We start from the raw sequence: 13,722 nt of genomic DNA, 5'->3' as shown, positions 1-13,722 counted from the left end.
AATTTTTAGCAGACATAAAAATTGCACATATTTATAGCATCCAAGTGATGTTTGGATGCGTGCACACATTGTGTAATGTCCAGTTAGGCTAAACATATCTTATCTCAAACATATAGCATTCTTTTAAATTGAAAACATCGAAAGTACAATCTTCTAGTTTTTTTTTTTTTCTTTTCATACAGGTTATTGTTGATAGTCCTTATCTATATGCCTGTGCAACAGTGGTCTTTCTACTGTTTGCTTGTTAAACATTATGGTTTGTGGTGCATTAAGCCTATGATTATAAAATGATTTGAAAGTAGGTTATTGCAAAACTTATAAAAAAAGGGAGTGAGGAGATTGTGGGAGGAAAAATGTTTATCTTAGAATCATATCTATGAAATAACATTAAACTGGTTCACTTTATATTAATAAAATTTTTCTAAAAAATGAAAGTGTAGTGCCCTAACTTATCTATAGTCACTCTACTGTGCAATAGGCCCTCTGAAGTTCTTATTCCTATTAGCTATAACTTAGTACCCATTAGCCAACATTTTCCTATCCCTCCCAGCCTCTAATAACCACCATTATAGTTTTAACTTCTATGAAATCTTCTTTGAAACAAGTGTTGAAGATGTGTGTGAAACTCCTAGTGCATAGTTATCTCTCATTGTAAAGGTGTTTCATTATGACTTAGGTACAGGGGTTGTACAAACGCTTATGAAAGTGATGGTCTCTAAGATATCTCAGTAAGAATGAGAAAGAACAGCAGATGATTGGTGAGGGAAAAGTGTCCTCCTCACAGTCCATTTTATTTGTAGAAAAATGAGTGGAAGGAAGGGAGATGAGCATTGAATTGAAAAGATAGTGTGACTGCTGATCTATTGCACCTTAGGAGTTAGCTTCACCCTGTTGGACTCCTTATATCAAAGAATGGCAAAGAACTGGCTGCCTACTTTCCCCATGAGCCAAGGATGTTTACTATTATTAAATGATTGAAAATTTTCAAATTGAGAGGAATGTGCCACAGAATGTAACTCTCAGTGTCTGTTCATGAGATATTATTGATGTACATCTGTGTGCATTCAGTTCTACGTGGCACAGACTGTTCATAGAAAAAGTTTGCACATTCTTGCATTGAATGTAACTCTTCTTTTTAATCCTGCATGTTATCGCCCCTAGTGACAATAAATTTTGAGGATCCTATTTTATAGTTTGGGAAGTAACATAGCAAACAAACTGCTTCCTTTGTCTGTGTCTCCAACGTAGATGCCTCTTGCCTGGAGAACGACCAGGTACTAGCATCATCTTGAGGTTCTGTAGCTTCACTGGTTCGAGTCTGTCACTCATGGTGGATCAACTCAGAGTTGATCCCAGAGTCTTGTTAATCCTGCTTCATGGTTCCTATTGTGGCTTCTGGTGTGGACACTGGTTTGGTTAAATTTTCGAATACGTACATAGTCTCTGATCGTATATGGCTTCAAATGTTGAAGAGAACTGGCTTAGATGATACATTTTCCTCCTTACTCTTATGCCTCTTCCCTCACTTGTTTATTTTTTCAAGGATAACCTTGGTAATTGCATGTAATAGTGATAGAATGCATTGCTCTTATAGAAATCAATAATGAGAAAGAAAAACATTAAAATTTTATTGCACAAATTTATTAAGAATTCTATCCATCACACCACCTCTCTGACAAAGCTCTATCTTTGGCTTATCTCTATATGATCTGAAATGATTTTGTATAGCTATTCTTTTGTCTGTATTCTTGATTCATAGGCTTTCATATGAACTCTTTGCTTGCTCCATTTTCATAACAGCTTCTAGACAACTAGTCTTCATGCATAAGATTATGTTTCTTCATGACTTTGTAGCATCCAGATGTCTTTACTTCATGTTGCTGCCTTTTTACATGTTTAGTAAAAAAAAAAAAGTTGCTACAGAATAATTGCATTCAGTTAATTTTAAATTATTTTAATGGTGAGAAAAACATTTACATTAATTCAGAAATACTTAGTATCCCTTGTGGTAATGTTGAAAACATGAACGAATATCTTAAATGTTATTGTAGCTTCGCATTAATTTGAAAGGAGATGTCGAATAGGAATCTTAACATGTTATACTATATACAGACATGTAATATTAAGAACACATTTCTCCTTATTCCTTGTAAAGAGGGACAGAAGAGAAAACTGAGAAGCCTTTTTTCCAAATAACGAGTAGGTAAATAAGAAAAATTTATTCTTGGCAGTTCAATATGTTCATTTGCATCTTTGGCCCCAAGAAAATGTTAATGACTCAACCTGGTTTATTCAAAGAGAAGTTACATCATAATTACCTGAAGAAGCTTTAAAAAATAGATCTGCCTATGCCTCAGCCTGGATCTGCCAAATCAAAATCAGGTGGGAAGAGACCAGGCCTCATGGGTTCTGATTTTCATCCTTATTGAAGACCACTGGGCTGGACTCAGTATTAGATACAAACAAAAATTAGAACAAACAAAAATGGTTACCTCATACAAATACTAGTTAGTTAATGTTTATGACAACACTTATTATATGCCCAAACTTTTTTTATGTGGAACCTCAGATAACACTTACACTTTTTTTCTCCTGAAACAATTTTATAAAGTTTTTTGTGGTCAAGAAAAAACCATATACCTGCTTGTATTTCCTCTCCTGTCTTCTATTTTAACCATCAAGATTTCCTAGATCAAAGGTATAATTCATTTTAAGGCTTTTGTGGACTGGCTGTCCTTATTGTACTTTTACTTTTCCTCATTCAACAAAAAATTGTTGAGCATCTTATATAGAGAAAAACATTGTAAGTACTGGGAATAATAGTGATAAACAGAGCAGTTTGGGTTTACAACTTAGGGGGTGAGACAGATGTTAAATAAACATTTTGGTAAATTTGCACTACATAGTGCAAGCCTATTTATTTTGGGTTTCATAAAGCTATAACTTGGAAAATTTATATTTTTACCTCATTTTAACCAGAGATTAGCATGGGTTGTCTTTATTGAATGTTTATATGCAAATACACATATAATATACAGTAAATATACATATACAAATTCACATATACCTATTATATATATTTGCTTATAAATGTATATGATATTGAAAAAGTTCATTAAAATGCACAATATGAAAAAACTACATGTCTTTCAAAAATGTTTTGCACCCAAATCAACTTGAATGGAATTATGAAATAGTTCCATTTTATAAGTTTATTGAAGTACTCTCATAAATGTGTTTTATTATATTTGATATAAATAGTAAATACACACTACTTTATAAATAGTATAGCATACACTGTATATGTTATGTGCTTGTAGGTTCTATTTTGTATTTATCTAACTGCACTGCTTTCTTTATTTTACTAAGTCTCACATCCTTTATGGAATAATTCAGAATATATATACATGTCTACATGTGTACACACATGTATGGCCGTAGAAGTATGTATGTATATAATGAGTGCATTTGGATTACAGTTTTCAGCATTACAATTTAACTCATATTCTTAGTTTTTATTTTAAAAGATTTATTTTACTTAATTGCAAGAGAGAGTTACAGAGAGAGGGAGAGACAGAGAGAGAGAGAGAAAGAGGTCTTCTGTTTGCTGGTTCACTCCCCAAATGGCCACAGTGGTCAGAGCTGGGCCGATCTGAAGTCAGGAGCTTCTTCCAGGTCTCCCAAATGGGTGCAAGGGCCCAAGTGCCTGGGCTATCTTCTACTGCTTTTGCCAGTGCCCATAAGGGATGCTGGTGCCACAGGTGGAGGATTTAGCCCCCTATGCCACAGTGCCAGCCCCCTTAGTCCGTTTTTTCATATATATTGACAATTAAGTGGAATATGCATGATATTTCACAATGTTTCTCCCATTCTTTACTATTTTAATAGTTTTTGCTTTACATCATTAAGTATAAAGATTATTTGGGGACAGTTTTTGGAGAGTCATCAAAAGCTCTTTGTATCCATGCAGGAAGTGAAGCATGCTCTCGTCACAAACAACTTCTGCCCATTCTGTACAAAAGGCTGTTCTTTGATAGATGGTGTTTCACTCGCGCCACATTTAATGGCCTTTCCTTCTAAGCTTCCATGTTGTTTGACTTGATCATGAGTTTTTGAGGAATGTTTCAGCAGATTGATCCTCCCAGAATAAAGATTCTGGAACGTAGTCATCAACCATCTGGGGGAGTTATAGTGATGGAAGAATAATGAAGGTAGAGATCCTGGGTATTCCGCTGAGATGGACTGGAAATGTTTCAGACTGGCTATCTCAGTATGCTACCCCAGCCACTGTGCTTGACAGCTCAGGATCATCATATTATCTTCCAAATCCCACACATTTTAAATGAGAGATTTCATGGAAGGCTATATTTTTCATCCTTTTTTTTTATCACCCGTACTGTTAAATTACATAATTGAAGAATATTCCATCGATGTCTCTCATGGAGGAGTTTTTAAATCTTATATATTTTCTCTTAGTAACAATCTGAAGACCTGTGTGTGTCCATTCGTTTTATGGCAGCCGAGTGGATTAAGTTAGCTCAAAAGCACTTACCATTGTCTATGAGACAGAAAAATAGCAAGGATTCTGATTGGCGTTTTTATTTATTATTTTTGAATTCCAGTGGTGCATTTTCATGGCAGACTCATTTCTATGCTCAATGACATGCATGATTGAGAAGGCTCTGCTTTGCTAAGAGGTAATTTGATTCTCTTAATTTTCTCTATAGGAACTGGATTTTGAAGCCAAAACAAGTTATACTTTACGGATAGAAGCCGCAAATAAAGATGCTGACCCTCGTTTTCTGAGTTTGGGACCATTCAGTGATACGACAACCGTGAAGATAATTGTGGAGGACGTGGACGAGCCCCCCGTGTTTTCCTCTCCCTTTTACCCCATGGAGGTATCAGAAGCTACTCAGGTTGGGAATATCATTGGCACTGTTGCAGCTCATGATCCAGACTCTTCCAACAGCCCTGTGAGGTAAAGGCTCAAAACTTTGCTTTTCTCCCATGTTAAGTGCGTGTGCCAGCATTCACCACCCATGTTTCTGCATTGTGATGCCTCTCTGTTCATAGGAACACGGCAGAAGTGAACAGGATCAGAACAACATGACGTTTTACTGATTTATTTTAATTTCAAAAAGAACAAAATAATTTTGAACACTTTGTTGATAGTTTATAATCTGAGTTCAACAATGTGCTTTAATGTGTACATGTACTTATGTGTGTGTGTGTGTATGATAAGTGATTCTTATATTTTTAGTAACTATTAAAATAGAATATACTTGAAATAAGATGACCATCATATTACAGGTCTTAACTTGAGTTTGGAAGATACTACATTTTGCAATGTGAAAGTGGGATTTTTAAATAAAAGGAGTATAGGTTAAAAAAACAGTAATTATCTCCTATTCAGATATATTCAGTTGATTAGCTAATCTCAGACTTTTACATTTGAATGATGCTTAACAATGGTAAGTGCTTTTGAGCTAACTTTTGAGCTTAGTCTGGATGTTGTCTACAAAGTGTCATGGATATTATTGGTAATTTACAAAATGATTCTTGTACTAATATATGCTAATAATATTCCTTATTTCCTCAAGTAATACATAGATTACTTTAAGTAGTAAGTTCGAGCTTTCCTTTCTTTTTTTTTCCTACCAGTAATAGAACCTAGTAAAGAATTGGCATGAAATCATACTGATTGTTTATTTATCTATGCAATAAATTCAGGTTATGTGGGTGGCAATCCTACTTTTAATGTGGTAATTATAAATCATATCTGGCATATTTTGAGTCACCAATGTACCAGATAAATAAACTAACTCCTGCCCCTTTAATCCCTCTGCTTTCGTTGTCAAAACAGCTCCCTGACTTAAGCTCAATCACACTCAGCAACTGACTTGGCAAGATTTGAATTTGAGTTGTGCAGCTCTTGGTAGAACACCAAGTCTTCTGCACTCTTGACAATAGCCAGCTGCACAACCATAGGCCTAGAGAAAACTACCTAGGATAGCTTGACTTCTGTTTTTCATTTAATGGCAAGATATTGAGACATGTTTCATGGAGTTGGGAATACAGAAAAGGACAAAGACACTAATATATATCATAATTTATTAGAAAATGAATGAATATAGTTAAGAACATTTTGAATGATTGTACTGATATTTTTATATTGCTTCTTATTTTTTCTTTACTCATTATCTTGTGTGTCAGTCTTTTGAAGCTGTTCTGAGGATATTTCTCTTTTACATTTTGTTTGAAGAACATTAACAATAGTGCTATTTAATAACAAGGTAAAACAGGAAGAGTAGGCTCCAGTGAGTACTTCAGTTGGAGAGAGATGACATGAATGTCAGGTTTACTGTTGGGCACACAAACATGGAGAACTTCAACGACTGAACTCTGTTGATTTTGAAGGCCAGGAACTCTGTGACCTTACCAGTGAAGGAGTATCTGTCTATTATTAAATATACCCCTACTTTTCAATTTCTTAAATGTAGTTAAAATTAGTATTAATTTACATTAATATCTCAGAAATACATAGGTTGACTTTGTCTTACGTGAATTAAAATATTATTTGTATGTGCTTTTTTGTAGAATTGATTTACTGACTTATGTTTAATACTTGTACACTTGAAGCATTTCTTCATACTTTTTCATAAGGTCAGCATGATAATTCATAGCTTAAATTTCTGTTGGATTTGTCACTCACATATTTCTCTTCCCCTATCCATATGTGATAACTTTTAAGAAACATGTGTTCTCATTTTATACTTTAGTGAAAATGCTTACTCTCATGCTTTGCCTGAAAGATTGGTTGGTTTTCTCCAGCACTTCTATCTGTTGCTTGGTTTAGGGCCTGTCACTTAGTTGCCTAACGTTTGATTTAAGCCAACAAAAACTCTGTCTCAGGTCTTTTGAGCAATTAAATTAAACAGGAAACATGAATGGTGCTTTTAAATTGAGACTTGTGACTTGAATGTGAGCAAGTATTCACATTATGATTGCGATTATGAAATATTATGATATTTTCAGGCCACTTTATTTCAGTCAATATAGACAGTGAAAAGAGAGATGTTTTATATATATAACCATATTGACTGTCTATATTGAATATTATTTTATACTCACATATATTCCACATATAGAAAATACTACATGCATGCGAATTTGTCTTTGTATGGGACACTCATGCCACCATCAGAATGTAAACCCTGCTCCAACATATGCCAAACGATGCATAAACTGGTTTCTAAAGTATTAAGAAAACAAATCTCCAGATTGAAAAAGAAATGAAGAATCTTAACAAATGATCGCTTTGTTCTTCTGTTGCTTTTGAAATATTACAGTTCTTGATGACTGGAAAAGCAGCATTTATTTCATAAAACCAACCAAAGCCCATTCCTAACCCCCCCATTGTAATTGTTTAAAATTAGATCAGTAGTATTAAAATTGTAAAATAAAGTGGGCTAATGAAAAAATTATTTTCACTCTATTGACATTTTTGTTTTATAATACTGAAATATAATATGTGTCATTTATGCTTGAAATATTTACTGATATGTGGGGCAAGAGATTAGAGTTCTAGAGATAAAGATACTTACTTGTCTCAAGCATGGTGAAATTGAGATCCCTGGCCGGCACCGCGGCTCAATAGGCTAATCCTCTGCCTGTGGTGCCGGAACACCGGGTTCTAGTCCTGGTGGAGGTGCCGGATTCTGTCCCAGTTGCTCCTCTTCCAGGCCAGCTTCTGCTGTGGCCTGGGAGTGCAGTGGAGGATGGCCCAAGTGTTTGGGCCCTGCACCCCATGGGAGACCAGGAGAAGCTCCTGGCTCCTGGCTTCAGATCAGCGCGGTGCACCGGCCGCAGCGCACCAGCCGTGGCGGCCATTGGAGGGTGAACCAATGGCAAAGGAAGACCTTTCTCTCTGTCTTTCTCTCTCTCACTGTCCACTCTGCCTGTTCAAAAAAAAAAAAAAAATGAAATTGAGATCCCTGCCTTGCCAAGCATTTTAAAAATTCCACCTCCTTGATTAAAACACCAACCAAAGCCCATTCCTAACCCCTCCCCATGCACTTGACTTTCCTAAAAAGAATACTGGAGTACCTATATGACTAGTGGCACCTTGCTATTTTGACTATTGACAACTGTAGTAGTCACAAATGAAAAAAGTTTTTTTTTTTTTAAATTCTGGGGAAATTTTATTTATTTTGAAAGGCAAAAAGAGGAAGAGAGAGGGACAGAGATCCCTCATCCACTGGTTCATTCCCCAAATGCCCACAGTAGCTGGAGTAGGCCAGGCCAACACCGGTACCTAGAACTCAATCCAGATCTCTCACATGGAAGCAGAGACCCAGGTGTTGTCTGACTCCAAAGGAGTCCATGACAGGAAGTGAGAACTCGAAGCAGAGCTGGGACTGAAACCCAGGCACTCTTAACGTGGGTTGTGGATGTCTCAACCACTGTGCAAAATGCCTGCTCATGGAGAAGGATCAAACGGATCTGGAGCCCACACTCTTGTGTAATGTTATCTCTTTTTTATAATCGTACCACCACCCTGATAGCTTATCTAGACCACTGTTTCATGTATGCTGTTTTTTTTTTTTTAACCCCCATATGGGACCTAAAGCTCCCATCAAAGCTGAAGATAAAAATTAGCTGGTATTTAATTAAAAAATGTATTTTTTTGTGAAAAAATAGGCAACTGAGGGTAAATTCATTTCTGGCTTCTTTTCTTTGAAGTAATTATTTGCCTGATTTCATATGAATTCTGCCCTTGAGTGCTAAATATCAGGCCTTACCCATGGAACTGGGAAGGGTTTATTATGGTCTGCTGAGTCTGATCATCTTTTGAAATGGCAGAAATTCCACTTCTGTGTTTCTAATTCACAGTGGTAAAAATGGCAGGATCAGCCTGGAGTCTAAAGGACTCCAACTCATTCCTCATGTCAGCATTGGCATACTGATCAATGACTCAACATGCCATTAAGAGTGCGCTCTGTGCAAGACACTGGGGGAGATGCTGATGGGAAACAAAGATGAATAAAACCTTTTCTTTGACCTCAGGGAACTAGAATCTGCATGAGGTAACAAACTCCTCTAAAAGTTAAACATTATGTCCGAAGAAAAATGTCAGCAGTGGAATATGGCAGATTGTGAGATAAATCGTATTTACTCTGAGTTCACTGGACACGAGACTTTGAAGAAGTGATAGCATAGGTGGAGCGCTGAGGGATGGCACAACTTGGACAAGCCAAAGAAACATAATGCAAAATGCATCTATATTATATTTAGTTATAACCTAAGATCCAATTGCTAAGTTATGAAATTAGCAAATTCATTACTTAGGCAGTACTATTTGCCCAAGATCCCATGCTAAGAATAGCCAATGATTCAAAACATGATATTATCACAAAGAAGATCAGATGTGAAGACAGATGAACCAAAATAGCTTGCATTCATTTTTAGCATTTCTAACATTTTAAATAGATAACTGTGTTTATATTTATGTTCAAAGATATTTTTGTGATATGTACTTGTAGGTTCTTTTGACATCCCTTGTATTCTGTGTTCTCAAATAAAAACTATAAAATACCACCAGAGATAATATTATGTAATGTGACTAGTATGAACATATTTGGGGGTATTTAAATAATTCAGTGTGTATTTTAAGTAGCTTGTAGCATGCATGCATTTGTCAACATTATTCTAAGTTGTGACTATCTGGATTTTATAAGAAACAGTGAGCCAGTAACATCTACAAAATAGTGCTGGCAATAAAACTGGTTAATTTCAAAAGTAACAGAAACTAAGCTATAATTTTGAAAATGCTACTTATTTTAATGTTAACTACCACTAAAAATTAAAAAAAGTATTTAGGTATGGTGAAAATATAAAATGCATTTTTGTTTGAGTGGAGTGCTATATATACAGAACTGCTTTTCAAAAGGTGTTAAGAAAGAAATGTCTGGTTTATTAAAGTCATTTTCCATTTTTGATTATATTGTTCTGGAATTAATACTGCTTGGGGGAAAGACATTCTGTGTTAGCTTTTCAGAAGACCCTAGGGAAAATGAATTTTTGAGAACTGCATTTTCTAATTTGTCCCTCACAGTATTTTCCAGGTCTAAAATATTTACTGAAAAGTCATATTAATTATATTTAAAAAAACCTGCAGTCTCTTTGTTGTAGATCACTGAGAACTGTAGATGAGCTTGAAAGATTAGGGACTTACTCTTATTTATCTTGCAATGTTCTGTTAGCATTACTTTAATTGAAATAAGCAGAGAGTAGCCACAGTTACCTGAAAAGAATAGGAATGTGGGCATAACTCACAAAAATCAGCAGATTTGAATAGCTAGACTTATTCCTCTGTAAATATGAGTAGCATCCTTTTCATTTATTGTGACCCTCTATTTAGGAATCAAATTTTGTGAAGAGGTTTTTTTGACCTGTCTTGACATACATGTCCATCTCTTGCCCGTGATGCTCTAGATATGTTAATTGTGAAAGCTAGATTGCGTAAGATTAAAACTGCTTAAATTCCCAGGGGGAAATTGAACTGCTATTATAAGAAAAGTGAGTGAGGATGCAGACAAAGCATGTGCAATCATTAGCAGGACGCAGTAGTTTGTTTGGAATTTTTTTTCAGTAAGCCCTTATAAAGCAAGAATTGTTTTTCCAGTGTTACAAAAAAAGAAATGTCCTTGGCCATGTAAGGAGCACATGTATTTCCAGGATTTTTGTAGATCTCTCTCAAACCTGAACAATACTTCACAGCAATACTCAGCAGCACACTCACACACACACCATACTTACAAATTTTATGGTGGATTAAGATTTCAACTCAACTAATTGAGATATTTTGTCCATGTTATGTCTTTTGCCATTTGGGGAGTACTGAAGCTATATTAGTGTTAACATATCCCACTCACCTGAACATTCCGTTTGGGAACTGACATGCAAATTGAAGTCATGGGGATGCTACCTGTAAATTTTAATTGCTCTCCTCAGCTTATCAAGTAGCAGTAATGATAATAGCAGCATTTGTTATGGAATTCATTTTATAACAGACGTGCGGAGTACTAAAAGCACACAGATGTGTACGAGGCAGTCTCAGCCCTCAGTCCTCTCATAAATGTGGAGCCCTCTTGGTATCTAGCTGTAGAAAAAATTTCATAAAATCTTTGAAGATCCAAGATTAAATCTATAAGTGAAAGCTCATCTTTAAAATTTCCTAATTTTGCAGATGAAGAAACAGAAAAATTCAAACAGTGAAGGCAAAGTCCCAATTAGTGCACTGGGTTGGTGGTGGGATCATGAGCATCCTTTGTTTCTGTTTATGGTTCTAAGGAGCGTTCAGGAAAGTGGAAGATAAAAATATAAAATATTTATTTAAAATATATTTATATGAAATATAAAACAAATTAGTAAATATCTACCATTTTCACCCCTTTTTAGTGAAAACATAAAAATGTACATGTTTAGAGTGCTATGTGATACTTTGGTGTGTGTGTCCATTGTGTAATGTATAAATTAGGGTAAATACATATATCTTCCCAACTATTTATAATCTCTTTATGGTAAAACCATTCAAAATTCTCTTCTCTAGTTTTTGCAGAGTATACAATGGTATTGAAAATCTTCTCAACAACATTCTTTTGCCTATCACTTTCTGTAACTTAGTTTTAAGGACACCATGTCTACAAGGGAAGCTGACAAAGATATTTTTTCCCCTGGTGACCACATAACTGTCTACCAAAAGCAGTATTTTCTTCATAATAAATGAGAAGACAGAGCTATTAAGGATGCAAATATAAGTCTTTTCCACACATGGTCTTACACATTTATTTGAGAATCAGGGAAAAAGGTTATAAAACATATTAATTTATTAATGAAAATATTTCTTAAATAAAGTGTCATTTGCATGTGCTCAAGAGAAATTTTTAATGTCTGACTGAATGATAGGAAGATGAGATAAAGAAGTCATAAATCGCAAATAAACAAACATATAAATGCATGAAGACTCCTGTCATTTGGATGAGGTTTGAGTGTCCCCTGATGGTTCATGTGTTAAAATTGAATTCCCATCGTGGGATATTATTGGGTAGAAACAATCCTGCTGATTATATTTTGAGAAGGGACCTTGGAACGATTAGATCAGATCAAATCATTAGTTTGAACCCCACGGTTGAGTTTTGCGGATTTGTAATAGACAGAGAGGGACCAGTGCACTCTTTGTCTCTAACATGAGATGCTCTGCACCACTTTGGAACTCTGACAAAAAGAAAGCCCTCACCAGATGAGATCAGTAGGCCTGTACCTTCAGAAATGTGAGCCCAAAAAAGGCTGCTTGCTTTATAAAGTGGGCTATATCGTGGTGGCAATGACAGGCTAATGCACAGACATGCTCTCCCCATCCCTGCACATACATGTAAGCACACTTACATAATTGTGCTATTTAAAGAGCTCTATGTATTACTATTACATACATACATAAGTGGATTCTACAGAGTTTATTATTTAGACATGATTAACATTTAAATTGCAGAAATTTGGTTTGCTCATATTTATTCAATTCCTTTGAAATACAAAGGCCTAGGTTATAACTCAATCCCTCAGTGACTAGTGATTTTTTATATATGGTGATTAGTGGTTGAGAACATTTAACATACTAAGTGAATTCTAATCTTTAAAATATTTTATTTTAGGGCCTTGAGACTATTGATAATAGAGGCAAGTCTTTTTTTTTTTTTTTTTTTTTTTTTTTTTTTTTTTTTGACAGGCAGAGTGGACAGTGAGAGAGAGAGAGACAGAGAGAAAGGTCTTCCTTTGCCGTTGGTTCACCAACCAATGGCCGCCGTGGCCAGCGCGATGCGACCGGCGCACCGCGCTGATCCGATGGCAGGAGCCAGGAGCCAGGTGCTTTTCCTGGTCTCCCATGGGGTGCAGGGCCCAAGCACCTGGGCCATCCTCCACTGCACTCCCGGGCCACAGCAGAGGGCTGGCCTGGAAGAGGGGCAACCGGGACAGAATCCGGCGCCCCAACTGGGACTAGAACCCGGTGTGCCGGCGCCGCTAGGCGGAGGATTAACCTAGTGAGCCGCGGCGCCGGCCCGAGGCAAGTCTTTTAGTCATAGACTTTAGCCTTGAGAGGAATTAATTAACTCATTTAGACAGATGTATATCAAGTTCAAGGTCTTTTTCATTTACTAAACTAAAAATTTATTTTGTCATGAATATGCAAATGTTGTTACTACCTTAAATATTTTATTTGAAAATTAAAGAAGTTTAGAGTTAGTTTAATTGATGCATGAATGCCTTATTATTAAACTGCAAGCTTTGCAAAGAATAATATCAATTGCTCAGTTATCATTGGTTAAAACATACTAATGAATATGTATATATTATATGTAAGCACACATGCTTACTGGTTGCATATATATGTTTATATATGTATAGACTATGTGTTTAGGTATATGTACCCCAAAATAATCCTTTTCTAGGGAAATGCATTCCCCATGTCTCACACTTAATACAGCTGTAAATCCTGCATAATGAAGCTGTCAATATTCTGAAAATCAAACAGTAGTAAGCAGTTTGGGGAAGAAGACACTGTTAAAAGTATTTCAACTGGTGACGCGTTTATCATTATTTTTCCTCTACCAATCCGTCACCTGTACTAGAAAAAAAAAATCAACAAAATATGCCCAAAGTAAG

General features: G+C 35.7%; 1 protein-coding gene across 4 annotated transcripts in view; it reads left to right on the top strand.

Moving 5' to 3' along the window:
* The window catches only part of CDH7 (cadherin 7), a 159,801-nt gene that overhangs the window by 104,221 nt on the left and 41,858 nt on the right, over positions 1-13,722 (top strand). For all 4 annotated transcript variants that reach the window (XM_051851139.3, XM_089304998.1, XM_070049871.2 and 1 more), the window contains exon 7: positions 4,728-4,981. In XM_051851139.3, the coding sequence (XP_051707099.1) occupies positions 4,728-4,981 (254 nt within the window). The remainder of the gene's footprint in view (positions 1-4,727; positions 4,982-13,722) is intronic.

Source organism: Oryctolagus cuniculus, chromosome 10 (genome assembly GCF_051225735.1).
Source record: "Oryctolagus cuniculus isolate XC-2025 breed Fujian yellow rabbit chromosome 10, ASM5122573v1, whole genome shotgun sequence".
Taxonomy (NCBI): Eukaryota; Metazoa; Chordata; class Mammalia; order Lagomorpha; family Leporidae; genus Oryctolagus; species Oryctolagus cuniculus.
This window is presented reverse-complemented; position numbering and strand designations above follow the sequence as displayed.